Below are 20895 nucleotides of genomic sequence, written 5' to 3'. Positions count from 1 at the left end.
AGAAATGGCCAAATTAGATACGGAAGAAATTGATTTTTTTTTAAATTACTATATCAAATTTACTATTGACCCCTTAACATAGGGATAAAAAAGATAATTATACCAAAATGATATTTCTACTTAAAAATCCTTAAACTGATACACTTAGATTTTTTTGGACTAACCATAACTCAGTCCATTGAAGACAAAATATATTATGTTGTTGTTAATGACTTCACTAGATGAACATGAGTAAGATTCTTACACCACAAGGACTAGTCTTACAAGGTTCTGAATAAGCTTTTCAAACAAATCCAAAATATAAGAAATGATTTAATGTTTTATCCTGAATGGATAATATGATGAAGTGGACTTTAAGCCTAACTCAACCCCGTAAAATCAACTCATAAGGTGAGGTTTGCACACACTTATATACAATGAATTGTCCTTATCTCTAGTCGATGTGGGATCTCCAACCGGTAATGATACATTGACAACCCACATTTTCTATACCGCTCTCAATACTATTATTTTAATATTTTTCATATCATTTAATTCCAAACTTATCTTTTATTATATATATTTATTTCTAAAATCATCACATCAAGAATTATATACAACTTTATGGGTTGTCAAAACATCATTTTCCATCTGAATATTTAATTCCGAAATCGATGAAAGAATCTTGCTTGAATATTTTGAGAGTTCTAAAGCCTATGAAGTACACAACTCTAAAACTTTAGTGTTTGCCATTCATGTAAACTACCACATGCCTAATAAATGGTAATAATTTGTAATTAAGAAAAAAATTGACTTTAGTAATTGTCATCATTGTCTTCCACGACTCTCTTGGTCTTGTTGTATGGGTTTCTCTATATATATGTATATTTGTATACTTTCTCTCTTGCTCTAGCTCTTGCCTTGTCTTTTGTGTTTACACCTTCGTTCCTTATTCTTTGTGAGCTTTCATGAGGGTCGCCACCACTATGAACATTATATGAGACTCTGGTTCACCGTGGGTAGTTAGATGGTGGAGGGTGATTTCAGTGGTTCAGTTTAATTGCTAGGGTTAAGGTGGTTGGGTGACCATAAACAAGATGAAGGAGATGTGTTCTTTGCTATCTAAAAAATGATACTACATCAACTCTAATAACAATCACTATAGAATACAACCAGTTTTCAATTTGCATACACATATCAAATTTTTAGTTTCAATGTTATGTTGAATAACATTATTAGATGATCACTTCCTCTCTTTCACCACTATAAACTTTTGACATCAATTATATCATCTTTAAAATATCTGGAAACATTAAAAAAAAAATATTAAATAATAACCAAAACTAAAGATAACAAATAATTAATCACTATATTAACTAAATTAGATAATGTTTTAGAGACTAAAAAATTATTTGTATCTAAAGTGATTTCTATTATTAATAAAAATTATCAGGGTTTTAGCTATTAATATTTTAGATTATAAATTGATTTCAATTAGTCTTTTAGAAACTTATTTAGAATCTAAAATATTAGTAGTTAAAACCTTGGTAGCTAATGGTTAGATACCAATTTAAAGATCAACTTATAAATTTTTATTAATAATAGAAACTATTCTAATTAAATACCAATAATTTTTAATTTCTAAAATGATTTCTAATTTAATTTAATAGAAACTAATTATTTTTTTCTCTAAAAGTAGTTATAATTTGATGATTTTCTTGTAATGAATCTTTCAGATCATTTCAATGTTTCTCTCTCTCTTTTTAATTTTCTCCTACACATGTTCAATAAATTGTGTCTCACTCTTTTTTTAATTTTCTCCTACACATGTTCAATAAATTGAGGTTCACAAATATTTTGAGTAGTGATGGGTTAAACTCCTGAATGAAATTATTCCATTTTTGGGACCACAATCAGGAGACTACTGTAAAGTATAAGCAGGAAATAAATTTGTGAACAGACAGATTCAGATAAAAAGAAAGTGTAATATGAGGCTAGAATGTAAAGAATGAGAGGTCCCCTTTAGAGCTCTATGAAAGTTCAGGCCTATATATGTAACACATTATTATAAGTAATAATAAATATTACCTTTTTGTTAGATAGATAGCACTGAACTATTCAAGAAGAGAAAATATCATGTGGGAATCAAACACATAAAATGAATATGAATTGTGATAAAGACACTAGTAGTTGCTAATAGTGTATGAAATTATTAGTGATGTTGGTACAACAAAACTGGAGGTCACTTGGGGAAAAAAAGTTACTTTGATAAGTATAAATGAAAAGACATTAATTTATAACCATGATTAAATAGTGAACTTTAAGTCTAACTCAACTTCATAACCCTACTTATAAGGTGAGGTTTACACCCACATATACTATGAAATGTCTTAATTTCAAGTCGATCTGAAATTTTCAACACACCCTCCTCATACTGAGACTGCCAACTCGTGCGTAAAACTACGTATTATGGGTGACCTGATAAGACCAACAAACACTAGGATAAACTTAAAATGACTATGATATCATATTAAGAAGTAAACTTTAAGCCTAACTCAATCTCATAAATCGGCTTATAAGATATATACTATGAAATGTCCTAACTTTAGTCGATGTGAGATCTTAAACAGTGTGCATGATTGTCGACGTATCAAATTTTTTTCTAAGAAAATAACTTTTGGTCCACTGTGCAAATGCAAAAGGCACAGTATGAGTCGTTTCAAAATCTCCAACAAATCCACAAGGTCCAATAATTTTTGATGTACTATTTTGGTCCCCGCATCATCACCACCAAACATGAACAACCTTCATGCCCTAGAAAGGTTTACAATCCCTCTGCAAAGGGCATCGCCTTTTTCAGCCGGCTAATTAACTACCAACACATGGCTTTTTCATAGTCACACCTTGTGACTTCTACTGAAGAAATATGAATTATCTACCATGCGAAGGGAGCCACGTTGCCCTTTGGAGTTTATTATGGTAATGTCAAATTTTACACCAGATTGGTGCTAGATTTGTTTTCTTCATTCTCAGCACTCTACAAGCTCTGAATCTATATTGGTCGATTAGAGATCGAAACATCTCTTTCTTTACAAGTGAGTGCAAACTTCATCTAATTAGGTTTAAAGTTTACTTCTTCATATGGTATCAGATTCATTTAAAGTCTATTTTAACAAATGTTTGATGGGTTTATCAAAGTACATCTCATAAGCCGATTTTGTGAAGTTGAGTTAAGTTTAAAGTCCACTTCTTAAAAAATATTATGTCCCATTTTTTTTAAGAGTTTAAATTGTTTGAGAAATGAGATGGAAGGACAACAATGAAGCTAAAACTTCGTACCATAGATCCATGAGTAATCTTGAAACTATTATAGGGGACCATTACAGGGCTTTTTCCCCTTGAAATCCAAGACATTAATCCAAGACATTAAGGTTATATTATATTACATTCCATTATAGGAGCATTGAATAGAGCTAATGAACTAAATCTCCATTAGTTGATAACATTCATTATTCGTAGAACTTGCACACTGAGACTAATTAATTGTACTAAGCTATGCCACCATTTACAAATAGGATAAGCATGAAGTTACTTGGAAGAAGAGACCAATGTTTGGGTCCTCGCTTTAAAATAGGAGGTGAAGTTGTTTTGGGTTAAGGAGGAGGAATCAATATGAAGTTGGGTGGCAAGGAATTCCAAAAGTTTAATATATGATGAATAAAGCAAGATTTTATGATATAATCATATTTGATTCAATTCAATTGGTTTCTCCAAAATCTTGTTGGTAGACCATACAGAGGAACTGGGAATGGGCTATATTGGATTCCATTCTGATATCCCACAACCTCCCACCTGTCATCCAAAGAATTCAACACAGTGAGTTACTAACCACTCTCATCATCCTATTGGGGATTCAAATAACAATGTAAAACACTTTTTATACCAATTTTGTTGGACATCGACACTCATACAATATCGACACTCATATAATATTTATTGGTGAAGTGTCTAATTCAGAAAATATTATTGGATTTATGAAAATTCCAACATGATTCTAATACAATTTTAAAAAGCAGAAATACATTAATTTTTAAAAACTCAAATTTATTGTATAAATTTTTATGTTATAAAAAAATTGAAACATATTTGTACACATAAATCTTTATTGTCAATATACATAATTTATAATTATATAATATATAAATATGTGTTCTCATTCTTATAGTTTTGAGATTATACGTATCTCTATGTACGTGTCGTATGAGTGCTACATAGCTTTTTACTCAATTTTTGAAATTTTACCTGTACTTTGTTACTAGATGATGAATTAAGATGAACATGTTCAATTTGGCAAGCTCATTTCCTGGACAAGAATGCACTCCATTGCCGAATGGCATGAAAGTATTGGGCTTTGGAGAAACCTGCAGCCATATACAGTTGAAATATATGTTCAGAGAATATTTATATATATAGGGATTGGCTTTTTTAAACAAATATTTGTTTGAGTGATTTTGCAGGATAAGGTACCTCAAACCTTGAAGGGTCAAAATTTTGAGGAGAAGGGTGGAATTCTGGATTATGATGGATGTTCCTGAACAGTGGCATCACTTTCCAACCCTTGGGTATAAGATATCCTTAACAATTGCACGAAAGAACAGTTTAGGAAATAGTAAAAGGTTTTGAGGATTAAAATTCCCATAAGTGTACAGGTAAAAGAATATTCTGTCTCAAATTCTTACCTTTGTATACCACATCAACCACTGCTTCCCTAAAAGTAAATGATATGATGCTTGCCATTCTAAGGCTTTCCAAAATCACCTGCAAAGATACACATGATCCAAGTTTGCTTTCAGATTAAACCAAGACCATTGTTTTGCATCATATTTGCAGCAGTTTTTATATACCATACACACCCTATGAGTAATTGGCATGTTTCTGGTCTGATTCCATGTCAATGGCTTCTTCCCTTCATCATTGGCTTCATACACTGCCATTTGCTCTGCCTGCAAAACAGTTCCGTTGACTCATTAATTAGCCTAACTTTTTTGTGGTGGTGGCCTACATGGATTTGCAAAATCTTTTTGGGAGACAAACAAGTCTTACTTTGATTGCTTCAAGAAGTTTCTGGTCATCGTGAAGATACTTGAGAATCCATGTTAGAACACTTGCTGTGGTATCCTGAGCTGCAAATAGCACCCCAATTACATTATCAGCAATTTGGTCGTCACTTAGCATTTCTCCCTTTTCATCCTTGTAGTTCAGCAAGTGGCCTAACAGATCCTTATCCTCCAATCTCTGCTCCTTTCTCTTACAGATGATCTCACTTATAATCTCTCTGATCCTCCTCCTTGCCTTCAAAACATGTCAAAAAATATTCATCAGACAGAGTAAAATGACACAGAATCTGATCCCAAGTTTCAAATGATTTTCTCAGACAAGTATTTGTAAAGAGAAGTAGTACCATCACACTGGTTAACACACTTGTCCTAATAAACTACTCAAATTTATAGCTAAATACAAAATAGTGAGTGAAACTCATTTACCAAGAAGAAAGATTCACAAAATCTTGTGACTTTTAACATATTTTTACCAATAACAAAAATCACGTTTAAAAGGGTATGTCAGTGAACCAATAAGAAGTTAGTCTGATTGTTACCGTACTTGGTCTTCTGAAGTAAAGTTTTTAGTGGAAAAAACGTGATGAGAAGGAGACTCACAAAAATTAATATCTTATAAGTAAATGTGAACATTTGTCTATTATAAATGATGTGATAAATGATGTGATGAGATATGATTGTTGTTACTTCAAGTATCAGCGTAATTGAAATACTGAGATACAGTGTCAGCGTAATTGAAATACTGAGATACAGTGTCAGCGTAACTGAAATACTGATATATCAAATTGCACAGTGAAGCATAACTGAAATACTGATAAATTAGACATCACTATAGCTTACCAGAAGTGCTTTTGAGTATGCAGTTCCAGGTATCCTGTTTGGAAAAGAGTTGTAGCCTTTCTCTACTATGCAGTAGTTTTCCTTAAGCTGGTCTCTATATTTGCGTTCCAAGTGACCAAAGACAGAGAGGATGCCAATATTGAAAGAGAACTGCGAAGAAGAAAGAGTTAAGGTAAGACATATGAGTTGGGAAACAATAATGGAGGACCCAGTCAGAAGAAAATCAACAAGGAATCAACAAATGAAAACAAAACTCAACGCCATGCAATAAAAGTATCGAATAAGACAAGACATAAACCGAAAGTAGACCCACTGCTACTCCCACTACAGCAAAACGAGATTCACAAACTCGAAAAACATCATATCAAAATCAACCTTTTTCATTTCTTGGAAAGCGTTGATGACTTGTCCAGCGGAAACCCACGACTCCAAGGAGGAAACAACCTCGGTTTCGATGTCTGGGATGAGTTTTCTAATGCTTTCAGGGGAAAGAGAGGTTTGCACCAGCTTCCTGATGCGAGTGTGATATTCTCCTTGGTGGAAGAACAATGCAGAAGGGCCTATTAGCTTCTCTTTGCTTTTGGGGTATGTGGGCTTGAACAAGTGAGCATGAGTCACCAACACAAAACGTGCAGCCTGGGGGCTGCCCAACATCACGCAGGGACAACCTAGTATGCGTGTCTTAAAGATTTCTCCATATCTGATTAATTAAGAAATTGTGAAACTAAGTTAGCACCAGCACCACCATGTTGGTTTAAGCTCCATGCAAAAGAAAGCATAGAAAGAAAAAGAAATTAAGAACCTTTTTTGCTTAGAAGCAAAGAAGATGTTAGGGTCCTGAGAATAGAGTTGAAGGGTCTCTCCCACGTAAGGCCAACCCATTGAGCCAGGTGGAAGCTTAGGCTTAGGAATCTGTTGAGGTTTCTTGTGTTTCTTTATCAATGGATATGAAAGAAGGGATGAGAAGAAGAGGAAAATGCATAAGAAAAGAGCAATGATCTCCATACACACGTAGCAACTCTCTCTCACTCTCTCTGAGTTTCTGCTGATGGATAGGAAGAAGAATAATGCGTTTTCTCTGATGGCTTTTGAAGTCAATGAAGGACCCGTTTGTGTTGAGATTGGTTTTATAGAGGCAGAAACGTGGTGGGGGCACGGGTCATTATCTAACTATAATCAAATTTAAAGTGGAAATCTCTAGAATCATCATTTTCGTCTGTTCATATTTTACCATACTGTGTTGCCATGCCAAAACCTCATTTTTCATGTTAGATCAAGTTTTAGTTTCAGAGTTTGCGTTTTCTATATAAACAAAAGTGTTGGAGATTCGATATCGAAAAGAAATTTCATTGTATATAAAGAGAATCGATAGCGAAAAGAAATTTCATTGTATATAAGGAGAACCCATAGCGAAAAGACATTGTATAGTGAATCCAAATCTCACCTTATGAATTGATTTTATAGTGTTGAGTTAGTCTTAAATTACAGTTCAAGCACTACAAGAAAATCATGAAATAAAAACTAATTTTTAAATAATTAGTTACAATAGTAACTAAAATAGATACCATTTTAGAAACTAAAAATAAAATTGGTTTCTAAATTAGTTTCTATTATTTTTTATTATTGTTAAATTGTTTCTAAATTGATATCTAATTAGCAACTAAGGTTTTAACTACCAATTATTTAGTTTCTAAATTTGGTAGCAAAAACATTGGTGGCTAATTAAATACCAATTTAAAAACTATTTAACAATAATAGAAACTAATTTAGAAACCAAATTTTCCTTTAGTTTCTAAAATGGTCTGTAATTTAGTTACTATTGTAACTAATTATTTTGGTTTTTACAAATTAGTTTCTATTTTATGATTTTTTTGGAAAAACAGAGATTGCATTAACAACACTCGTGGATGATAAGGTAACATAAATAGCAGGAGTTAAAACATGGCAGTGTATGTCTTCATTCTCTCATGGGTACGTATGATTAGAGATTTTTTTTTAAAATTATCCATGTGTACAAGTTCTAGTTTAAAAAACTAATTCTATTTATAAAAAATACTGTTTTAAAACAAGGATTCACTTTTTGAAGAAAAGTAATTGAAGGGATATTTTTAAAATACAATTTCTCTTGTCTATTTTATTTTAATCGAAACTTCACTTCGAAAAAAGGAAAAAAAAAATATATTAAAATTTTGTAATATATATACTTAAAATAATAAAATATATTGGTATTACTAGTTTTTTTTATTAAAAAAATCTCCATAATGAATACTTATGTATGATAATTTGGTAATATTTCACATTCCATGTGCCATTAGAACTAAAAAGAAGATGAAACCGTATTTTCTTGGAAGAACAACTTAAGAAGTTTTCAGAAGTTTTAAAATGGATTTGACATTTGGATTTGGACACTTTTTTTTTCACTTCTTAAAAAAAAAAGATTCAGTTTTACGAAACAAGAGTGTTGAAATGGGACCTGTACGAAGGGGACAACAACCACTGAGGTTAAAAAGGTAATTAGAAATTATGTTTGGAAAATAAGCATGTGACATATTGTTTTAATAATAAAATATTGTATTTATATAATCATGATAAATAAGATTTTGAAATAAAATTATATTATTTTTAGTTTTTAAGGTAGAGTGTTATAAGATTATTCACCTGCATAGTATTACTTACAAATACACTCATAAAAATATACGAAATAAAGCAACTGAAATATCAAATATATATATATATATATGGATGAAATTATATTTTAAATAAAACTTAATTCAATTTAATCCTGAAATTTGAATAATTCCTCACTAGGCCAAATTAAAAAATAATAATAATAGTTCAAATTTTAAAAATAATAGTTGTAGAGATGTAATATATGTTAAATTTTGACAAAGTGCCATCACTAAAAATTATTAATAGTTGGATTATTACAGAGAATTATTAATTAAGTGACCAGAAATTCTTGTAAATAACATGTCATATGAAAATATCTTCAAATAAAAATGATTAATCTCAATCGAAGGACTAACTTAAATACTTACTCAAGAATTCGTAATCATATTTTTAAAATATCATATATAATCATTATATTCTAAAACATTGTCAAGTAATTTTTCTTTACAACTATATCATGATTTTAATGATTATCGTAACTATAATTATCTTTATTGGTGACATGGTATGATATAAGAAATACAAACAAACCATGGTTATAGTGATCATAATGATTAAATAATAATAATAATGATAAAACAACTATTAATACAAGAGTAGAAGTTATAATCATAATAATATCATACATAATATATCATTCTTACATATAAATATCTTAATATCTATTTATCCTAAAAGACGGACATAAAGTACAAAATTATAAACTTAAAAAAAAAGTTAAACGATCAAATAAATATATAAATTTCTAATCCCAACATTATTATTATTAGTTATAATTATGAAATATAGATTTTATATTTAAAAATATGTATTTATTATAAAGTTTAGATTGCATAATGTGTGCGTCATCCTGTACGATGATGATTAGGATGTTTATTTATAAACTTGAATAAATATTATATTATTTAATAAGTGAGAGTTGTACGTCTTGGTCTCCATCAATAGATTGATCGACAACACGAATTCAATTATGCTTAAGTAGAGTTAATGAAGTTAATCAACAATTAAGAGTTAGGTAATACACTTCTAAGTATGATCTAAGCTCTTTAATCTGACCCAATAAGAAAAATTCACTGAAATAATATAAATAACCAAGATCCCAAGAATCAGGTACGTCATCATACAATGCTCAGATTACATATCACCAAATACTAAAACTGACTTGAACATCGAAGTGTCTTTCGAATCTAGATTACGAGAAGACCGAAAGATGGAACGAGCAGAGAGAAAGAAGAAACTTGCAGGAAAAGGAGTTGAAATACAAACCGAACTGATCAAGAAAAAATAAAAGTGATCTCAATAATTCTCTAAGCTTCAATCCCGTTAATAATTATATTTATTATACTAGATAGTAAAATTCATAACCAAGTAAAATTAAAGATAGTTAAAGTGACTAAAAATGTTTTATGAGCTAGTAATACGTAAGATAGAGGGAAATTATTAGTAAATTTAAAAAATAAAAAAAAAGAATAAAGTATTTTTAAAAAATAAGTTAATTAGGTCAACGGCAAGAAAGTAAGGAGGGGCATCGTAAGAGAAAACCGACCCAAAGCTGGGTCACTTTCTGATAGTGTTTAGTCGGTGTGCGTCATACAATAATTATTGGGATGACAGTTGTCATATTTAATGCAAGAAAAAGTGTAGTTTTTATCTAACAAAATTATATTTCTTCTTTCTTATTCATATATATTTTATAATCTTCTACCATAAATTATTTACTACAATCGATAAATCTCCAAAATCTATAAGAGATTTGATTGAAAATATGTAAAATGTTCAAATATAGATAAATAAACGAATGTCTCTTAAGTTTTATGTTTTAAAATAATTTAAAATAAAATTGGTTATGTACGGTAGATACCGGACGGACGTGGCCGACCGACCGAAGACATAATAAATGCAAGAGCATTTATGTAACAAGCCAAAGTAGTTAAGATACACTTTCGAAAAATCAAGGAGAACACGCTTAGAGAAGATATGTTCCCCGGGTATTCTGGGGCACGACTGACAAGATCTATCCATAACCACCCTGAGCCCAAGGGATAGAAAGCCCATTAGGCAATCCTATAAATACTGTGCTCAAGCCAGAGGAAAGTACGTTTTCATTCACTTATTGAATCACACTTAGAATCTCTTACTTACTTGAGCGTTAGAGTGCCTTCGCAGGTATCCTCTCCCGCCCAACCGAAAGAGACACCAAGAAGGAGCGACCGACCGAAGGAGAAGAAGATCGACACGTCAACAATTATACCACGTCAACCGACCGTGCCTGGGCTCATCTCTCCACTCAGGTACAGGTTAAATAAATGTAAACTTTTAAAAAAAATATATCTAACTTAAAAATGTTTCTAATCTATCAAATTTTAGACCCAAATTCCATGAAGAAAAAGCAATTAAAAGAAATAAAAGGTGAAAAACTTTATAGAATTGATAATACTAATATAAAAGAAATATACACAAGAAAAAAAAATGAAAGAGGCATGAAGAATAAAAGTGACGAAACATATACAATGATTTTTTTTTTATTACATAAACGTGTTTATGTAAAGATGATTTTCATTTTGTATAAAATGCTTACGTAATATTTTTCACCTTGATTACATCCTTAAGTATTTCTATTTGTAGGTTTTTGTTAATGGTTATTAACAGTAACAAATGCATATTGTGTTAGGATTTTTATTCTATGTGTTTATTGTTAATTTAAAATGTATGACTAAAATGTCATCTAAAGATAAATCTTTGACACATATGTTCAATATTTGTTTAATTATTCCATTTTTTTTACAATAGTCCTAAAAACGAAATTCCACAACAATATTTATTATTGAAGATAACAAATAAATTTATATTTGTTTTAATTTATCCTATTAACAAAAAATTACTTATATTGATGCGACATAAAAATACATTCAAGTATTATTTTCTCATATATTTAGAGTAAACCTTACATGTTTTTTTAATTAGTTTATGAAATTTAACCTTTTTAGTTTGATTTTCTTATGTTGTAAAAAAAGCAAACAATTTAAGTATACTATTATATATGTTAGATGTTGGTTGCTATAGAAAATCATTTAACATTAATTTATGAATCTAATAGATAATTACGAGAATTCTCGATTGCTCATATCATTATAAGAAAATATTGCATTAGTTTATAAATAGTAGTGTCAATCAAATTATGTACTAGAGTTTGACTTAACAAATCTAACGTGATGCCAAAATTATTTAAAAATAGTTAAAAAGTATTAATATAAACATTTTTTTTTAAATTATTGTCATTAACATTAACCGCACTAAAACAAATTAAATTAATATAAAAAATAAAATTCATTTAATGAAGGATAAGTCAGCACAAAATTAAATAAAATTTAAAATAAAAATACATTAAAGTCAGTTTGATCGCTTTAATTAAAAATTAATGATAAATTAGTATTGATTTAGTTGACACTATTTAGAGTCTTTTAAAAATCGATATGAATGAATTAGTATTCATAATTTTATGGTTTGTTGTTTTTTTAATAAAAAAATAATATTTCAACTTGTTTAAAAAAACGTATAATATTTAGTTACATAATTCATTGTACTTGTAAAATGTAAATGATTGAAATGTAATTATTAAGAAGACTATGTTAAGATTTGTGTGTCGTGATTTAAGATTGATGAATTTCAACTCTTATCACATACATCACTAATATTTAAGTAGTATCAATTATAACCATTTATAATCTCCCATTTTAGTAACATTTCGATTTTCATTCTTTTAAAAACTTGTATTCAAGGATATTATTTAGATTATCACAATAAAGTGACATATATATAATAATAGAAACTTAAACTAAAGCATAGGTTGCATGGAAATTGGCCACTATGATTTTAAAGACAAGCACTGAATAAGGAGTGCTACCATCATTCTCATGTTCCAACATCCATTTCTTCTTTACGTATAACGTGGATTAACGATCGGAATCGAACGAATTACGTTATTCGACATTGTTGACCGACCGATCAGATGATTAATTATATTAAAGAGTAAATCAATGATATGATAAGTATAAGTATGGTAACACCCTACATATCAGGATAATATCTCTACAAATCTAGGTTCTACCTTGATAAATTTGAAACTATGAATCAGTTAATACTCTTTTATTGAAGATACACACCACATACAACCCATGAATGAAATAGTCCTACAAATAGCAATTAATTGTTTTGGTCTCTAAAATTTGTTTCTATTTAATGATTTTCTTGTAGTGATATTTAACTTCAATATTATACCTTTCACTATAATAAAATTATTAAATAAAAATTAAATTTAAAGACAAAAAATAATTAATTACTATATTAACTAAATTAGATATTTTTTTTCTTTTTTCCTTTTTAATAATATTTTTTCACGTGATGACAAATGATTGTTGTTACTTGAGATGTCAGACTAGTTGAAATCTTAAGTTGCATAATGATGCCTAACATGAAAACTTTTATTTAAAAAAAATAGATATTATTTTACATACCGAAAAATTTATAAACTAGTTTTTAAATTAGTATTTAATTAACTACCAAAACATTAGCTATCAACCTTACTTTAGAATTTAAAATAGTTGGTAACTAAAACTTTAATAACTAATTAGATACCAATTTAAAAACTAATTTATATATTTTATCAGTAATAAAAACAAGTGTAGACATCGATAATGTTTCAATCTATCAAATAGTATTTTGTATAGTCATTTAATGATTATTTTTTTATATATAATTAAACGTTAGCCATTAAAAATATTAAAAATAGTGTTTAATAAGAAATATAATATTTATAAAATTGATGAGCCAAAAGTAGATTCTGGTAGTGGTCCTTTGAAGAGATTGGAAATGGATTTGGGTTTTTTTTTTATTATATTGGTTGAAGTAAAGGAAGAAAATGACGAAGATGGTTGTTTAAAAATAGTGAATGAAGAAACCCATAATGTGTAGATTCATTGTTGGATATGGTTTTGAATAAAAAGTGAAAGAAAGAAAGAAAAGAAAAGAAAATCTAGAGATTTCTCACTAGCTACCATTACCTTCTATTCCTTATGTTTCAGGATTCATCGTGCTTCACAAATTTTCTTCAACACTTTTTCATTTTCATTTCGATCACAAGTTAAGCTCGCATATATGCTACCAACTGCGCTGTACTTTCAATTTACATCTACATAATACAAAAAAACACAACTAAATCACGAATGCTTATAGACACTATATCATCTTTTATATATATATATAATATAATATAATCAGGTTTAGCGTTATTTATATCTTTCGTGAAAATAATGTGTGCTAATAAGTTGACTAATTTATGATATATTTATAGAAAATAATTTATTTGGTATAATAGGTTTTCATCTACTCTGTTCTTATAATTCTTTATGAATAAGTATAGTATATTCTTGTTAACATATGAGTTTTGGTATAGTCTCACATAGTTTTATTGTATTTATTTCTTTATTTCTGATAATATTTTTTTAGTGTGATGACAGATGATTGTTGTTACTTGAGGTGTGAACATAACTGAGATGTCAAGTTGCATAATGATGTCTAACATGAAAGTTATATATATATATATATATATATATATATATATATATATATATATATATATATATATATATCCTAATTATTTATAATAAAGAAACTATTGAAATGAGTATATTTACCAGATTTTTAGATAACAAATAAATTTTCAATATGAAATATATTATAATATTTATATTTTTTATATTTTAATTCATATTGAAAATCTATTTGCAATGAAAAGAAGGAAAAAAAAACCTATTCTAATAATTTTCTTATTACAAATAGTCAGGAGGTCTAAAATTTGGAAAAAAAACAAAAATTAATTTCAAAAAATATACTGTGTACAAGAAAAAAAAACACATTTAAGCATAAAATAATGTTTTTTTTTTTAAAATCCCACATCGACTAGAGATTATAGCCTTTTTCATTATATATAAGTAGGAACAAACCTCAATCTCATGAGTTGGTTTTATGGGATTGAGTTAAATTTAAAGTCCACCTCTTAACATAATATCCTCAATCCTATGAACCGGTTTTATGAGATTGAGTTAGGCTTAAAATCAACTTCTTAATTTTTTTTAGCATATGTATCTTTTATTGAAGACTAAATATCTTTCGAAATGAAGAGTAAAGTTTTATTTATTAATATTGGTTATGTTGTAACTTTTATGTAATACGATTCTTTAAGAGTTTTCTGAATTTTGCATTGGTCCCTATTAGCATGCATGTGAGAAATTCCACAATTTTTTTTAAAGAGAAATCTAGGTCATTGCTTTTGGAAAAAGTCCAAATCGTAACGGAAGTTCAAATTAAGGAAATGAATAATCTAGAGTTTTTCTTTTATCTAATAATTATTATTTGTCTTTTAGCAATACTTTGAAAGGCAAATCTAGTTTTGTCGGCGAATATTCATGTGCCAGTGGAACCCTGCCAATATTATGGCAACTATGATTAATTATCTAATTATTTTAATTTTAAATTTTAAATGATAAATTTTAATTATAAGCTATAGCCAAAACCTACTTAAGGGTAATATTACTAAAATTCAAAATTTAGGACAAAATCATTAGTTTTTTTTTTGTAAAATAATATTTTAATATTAAATTTAAAGGGGAAAAATTAATCATAACACACAAGTGTGCATCAATAAGTAGTGTGGAAAAAAAATCCACCATTTAGATAACATTGATTTGAAAAAAAATGAATGTTAAAATTAATATGGTAGTAATTTTATAAATATTAGATTACTTTCTTTGTAGTTCAAAAGTCAATTAATTTAAAAAGTGACTAAATTAAAACATTTTATAACTTTTCTTCTTGGTTCATGTGCTCTTGCACCATCCTTCATGCTTCTTTCTCCATGTTAAAACTCAATTTATCAAACCAATTCTAACCTAACTCAACTGAATAAAAATTTCCAAATATCCAAGTCTCATATTCAATATTTAATTAGATTAAATATGTTTTTTTATAATATAATATTTTATTTTTTATTAGTAAGAAAAAATAGTAAATATATGAAATTTTTAAAGAATAATTCAACCCTAGTATAAACAGAAATAAAAAATAAACTAACATCACAAATTCAACCTATTTAAATAAAAAAAATTTGAAATCTCCCAATTACTTAATTAAAAAATACAAGATCAAAACACCAATCAAAATAAGAAAAATCAGTTAAATCTTTAGATCTAACCCAATATTTATAATATAATATAAAATTTGGTTTTTTTCTAATTTTAATTTTAATTTTTTTAAATATTTGTAATAAGTAATTTTACGTAAAAATATAGAAAAAAAAACATGTTTAATCCTTTATACTTCTTTTTTCATGTAAAAATTTTATGTATCACTCCAACTGTGATGTGATCAATTTCAACTTAAATTAATTTAACCTAACCCAATTGAATAACATAACAACTCCTAAATATCTAACTCCCGTATTCAATTCAACCAAAATTATTAAATAATAATAATATAATTATGATTTATTTACTCTATTATTCTACTAACTAAGTGAAATATTAAGTTATTAAATTATTTAAATTCTTCAAATAATAAATAATATAGTCTATTTTAACAAAAAATATTTTAAAAAATCTAATAAAAGATGTTTTTGATATAGTTTAGTAATAAAAATAATGAAAACGTGTGATTCAACCGACCCAATCTAATTTAGTCCATTATAAGTGAATTGGATTGAATTTCATCTAGGAAAAAATGCAGAAACATAACCCAACTCAACTCAATATTTGTTTATTGCATTAGATAATAGATTCATCAGACTCAACCCATGCACACCTCTTTATATATAAAAATTTAATTAGAAAAATATAGTTAAATATAGAAATATATGTTAATTATAAAATTAAAATTTATTTAAATATAGAATTTAGTTACATTATCTTGCCATAAAATTTTATTGTAATTCCAACATATAGAAATAAAATAAAAAACTATTTTTTAAAAAAGGAACAACATGTAGTTACAATTGGCTTATTAGTTCATTCATTCGCATTATCTATGTCCAAATCTCAAATTCAGGATTATCAAAATCAGATTTGTAAGTAACGGCCATAAGAACGGAAATGTCAAAAAGCTAGGTGACTCTAACCGAGTCTACCATCAATGACCATAATAAATAAAACACATAATTAGTAAGCCTTAAATGTAATGAATAACAGTTATGTGGCTAATTTAAAGGACTCATAATACTCCACTCAGATGATACCACATGATTAATCTATAAATATTCACTCTTCAAGAAGTCCAATATACACTATCTCATACTCTTAACTCTTATACACTTAAGAACTTAACATCTATGTATTCATACTAACTTAAGCATCAAAGAGTCTTTTGTAGATGAATCTCTCGTCGAAGACCAAAATTCATTATTTATATATTATAAAAATTAACATTGTCATGTATAAGAGAATATGTAATATGTATAAGAGAATATGTAATTTGTATAGTGAAATTCTATTAAATTGATGCATCCATTATTACAATTATCGATTAAAAACATAAACAAACACAAATAAAGATTTTTTCTTCATCGTAGGATATGACAATCAAGAACTATTGCATATCATGCGCAGCCTAATGAACAGGCTCCATTGAGGCCAATCACAAAACATCTAAATCTGTGCACGCAAACGTACCGACATATCATTCTTTTATCCTCAGTTCTTATTTTCATTACACAAATTAATGTTTGATCTTAATGGAAAAACAACCAATGAATATCTAAAAACGTACATGGGTAGCTTATGAAATGACATTGTGTTTTTTTCCTATTTAGGAATCAACTGAAACAGTGACTGCAGATTGTGTTTGGATTAACATTTTCAAGCACAAACTAACCATGTTTGGATTTGAATCTTAGATATATAAACAGAATTGTGTTGTTAATGGTGGCCGTACCTGATGTTAACGTGATTGCAGCAGCAGAGAATACATATCTCTGAAAAAAGTGAATCCAATAAGGATTTGTAACTTTTAATGAAGTTCAAATGATAAAAAGCACACCAAAAGTTTTGTTTGAATTGAAGTAAAAGTTGTTATTCTTATAATGATTAATTAGTACAGAAGAAAGATTAGAGAAAGCAGATTCTATAAGATGCTTTGTGGGAGGAATATTTTGTGATGAAATGGCAACCCCAAGTTGGTTGAGTTATTAGGTGCCATTCCTTTATGGATTGGAATGTTACAGAACTGAACAAGAAAAATACAACCCTCAGAAAACCAGTGACAGACAAATAGGAACATAATCTTTTGCATAAAAGATCTTGGTAAATCTCAAAAAGAGTGTTTTAGATATTGTTGAGTGCAGCATTATTCTTCTTCCACGCTTGCAATCATGGCCAAGTTAGTTTTGGAATTTACAGGTCGCCATAGATAGCTAGGCCATGACTTGCATCCAAAGAGGCAAAAAATGAATCTTCTTGTTAGATATGCAAAAAGATTGCACAAGATAAGTGCCAAAGCAGTACGGCTCTGCCCCATTCCTCTGCTTTCGAATTCAGAACACATAAATTGTTGATTCCTTGTTGGGATGCCACTTTTACCTACACCAAGTCTCACCTACCACTTTCTCTTTTCATAATGCCTCTCTTCTCATTTCACTACCCTATCCACACTTTACTATCATATCTACCAAATCCTCTGTAACTATCTTATTTCAACATTGTATCCTGCCATTCATGTCCAGCAACTGTCCCCACACAATTATCCATATCAACTAGAGATTAGGACATTTTATAATATATAAGTGGATGTAAGAAGTGGACTTTAATAAGTCTAACTTAATCTCATAAGCCGATTTTATGAGATTGAGTTAGACTTAAAGTCCACTTCTTGTATCCACTTATATATTATGAAATGTCTTAATCTCTAATCGATGTGAAATCTTTAACACACTCACTTATGTTGAGGCTACCAACTCGTGAATGAGACTATATATTATGGGTGGTTCGATAACGGTCCGATAGCGGGTGACCTAATAAATCCAACAAACAATCGTTAGAATAGACTCGAAATGACTCTGATACTATATTAAAAGTGAACTTTAAGCCTAATTCAACCTAATAAAACCGACTTATAAGACAATGTTTGCATCCACTTATATATTATGAAATGTCTTAATCTCTAGTCGATGTCAGATCTTCAACAGTATCTTAGCGAGAGTTTATTGGTTTTATCAGGTCACCCACTATCATATTAGGTTTAAAGTTCACTTCTTAATTCTTAATAAAAACATCAATCACATCTCTTTAAATTTGATATAACAGTTATGATTCAAATTTTTGAAAATGTTTCATCAAGTTAGAACAGTTCTTATGCATTGATACATTTGGGTGATTTGCTGCTCTCATTTCTGTCACCCCCAACTCAGCACAAATTTATGTCATCCACAGAGATCTTGAGATGCTAATGAGTGTGCCAAATCTGCAGCTACTATCACATGATCAGTGAAGATAAGTGCTTGTATTATTGTTGTTAATATATTGAAGTAACACTTTGGACTTAATGTCTTATGAGTTTGAGAGGTATCAAATACAGATAATTCCCAATTCTTATTCGCAGAAAGTGTATCGAACATGTGTTGAGCTGCAACTTGTACAAATTTTTGTGACTCTGTCGTATCTGTTAGGTTATCAGAACAGCACATTTGTACTTTTGACTAAATTTATGCCTTATCCACAGTGTGAGCAATAAGCAATGCTTATCCGATGTACGGAGTACAAAGTCTAAATCTGAATTCAAGCTTTTGAGTTCCATCTCTATCAAGATGTGAACCTGATGCACTTGGTTGGGAACCCAATAAAGAAATAGAGGAATGTGGATTTAACACGTCTCTCAATTCAAGTGAAGAACTTTTGGGTAGCATATAGCAGATGTTTGCCTGTGACTGGTTTCACAACTTTGCAAAGATTCAACACTTCTTCACTTGGTGAATAAGTGGGTTATATCTATTCAGTGAAAAAATATGCTGTTTCGATACGGCTAATATACAGTCTGATATTGCTTAGGAGTCGAGGTCAATAACAGTTTAAATATACTTTTCTCCTTTAACCTATCAAAACGTCTTTTAAGGACAAAACGTGACAGAACACAAACCTCTAAAGTGAACAATAACTCGGATGCGGTGATTGATCTTAGCGGTGCTATCTCTCGGACCTGACTTCAGAACATATGCAAAGCCAATTTCTTCTGAATTCAAGGTGTAAAACATTCTCCACCCTCAATTCCTTTTTTCACCTCTTATAAGCCACTGCTGATAAGGTCACTGAACTTGCTACAACTATCTAATTTCAAACTCACTTCTTCTACCTTCTTTTAATGAACAAGAAGAGAGTTAATAACTATTAGGGCATGTACAGTTTTCGTCAAATTAAGTTAAATGTGGATTTTCACATCCAAGTTGAAATGCAGTAGCAAAGTAAGATATGTGGAACTGCAAATTGAAATGTATTTCACCAATACAATTTTAAAGTTGTTGTATAAAATTAATTCTCTTTCCGGTTGTAATCTGATATATGATTGTATGATTGTAAACATATCATCACTCGTTAGGATAATTCTTAACCGTTGATAACTAAGGGTGAAAAAAGGTTTGATGAGGTTGTTGAAAGTGGGTCAAAGAAGATGGAAGAAAATATGTATGTATTGTGAATTGCTATAAAAGGAAAGAGAAGAAAAGAGGAAACAGGGTGCTTCCAAATGGCGAGTAGGGCTGCAGCAAAAGAAGACAAACAAAATGTAGAAAGGTGAAGATGATGTGTTTTCTATCATCCATTTTTGGAATGCATGCATCCTTGTCATCCACCTTGGTGCCTTCATCAAATTCTGATAGTGATCATTATTATTGTGAGTGAGTGAGGTGAGAAAGAGACTTCCATTGATGTGTTTTTCTGAGGTGGATTTTGCTCATGCATTCAAGACCTTAGCTACAAAAAGTTGTGATCTTGTTGGAACAAGTGCTTCTTCTGTGTGTGGCTACCATTTCAGTATGGGGTTAACTCCCCAACTTTTAATTCATATCTTCCTTCCATTCCAAACCATCTACCACCATATCTTCATTTATTTAGACTCCATTACACTTTTTATTTTATCTATTACTTCTCAAAACATATTTCACTTCACAATCTTATTATCACTATAAATAATAACAATTATGATATGCTAAATACTCTCTATTTAAATCTTGTATTAACAATTTTTTTTTAAAATA

The 20895-nt window shown here is 29.1% G+C and overlaps 1 protein-coding gene across 1 annotated transcript; it reads right to left on the bottom strand.

The window, feature by feature from the left end:
- Positions 1 to 3456: 3456 nt before the first annotated feature.
- On the bottom strand, positions 3457 to 7211 carry LOC137808746 (abscisic acid 8'-hydroxylase 4). The gene is made up of 9 exons (XM_068610014.1): positions 6739 to 7211; positions 6312 to 6636; positions 5937 to 6086; positions 5083 to 5331; positions 4893 to 4982; positions 4719 to 4797; positions 4507 to 4613; positions 4282 to 4400; positions 3457 to 3831 (listed from the first exon to the last, which is right to left on the bottom strand). Exons 1-9 carry the CDS (start codon positions 6939 to 6941, stop codon positions 3732 to 3734), a joined length of 1422 nt encoding a protein of 473 aa, XP_068466115.1. The 5' UTR covers positions 6942 to 7211; the 3' UTR covers positions 3457 to 3731.
- Between the last annotated feature and the right edge of the window lie 13684 nt (positions 7212 to 20895).

The sequence above is a fragment of the Phaseolus vulgaris genome, chromosome 3, assembly GCF_000499845.2.
Source record: "Phaseolus vulgaris cultivar G19833 chromosome 3, P. vulgaris v2.0, whole genome shotgun sequence".
NCBI classification, from domain to species: Eukaryota; Viridiplantae; Streptophyta; class Magnoliopsida; order Fabales; family Fabaceae; genus Phaseolus; species Phaseolus vulgaris.
This window is presented reverse-complemented; position numbering and strand designations above follow the sequence as displayed.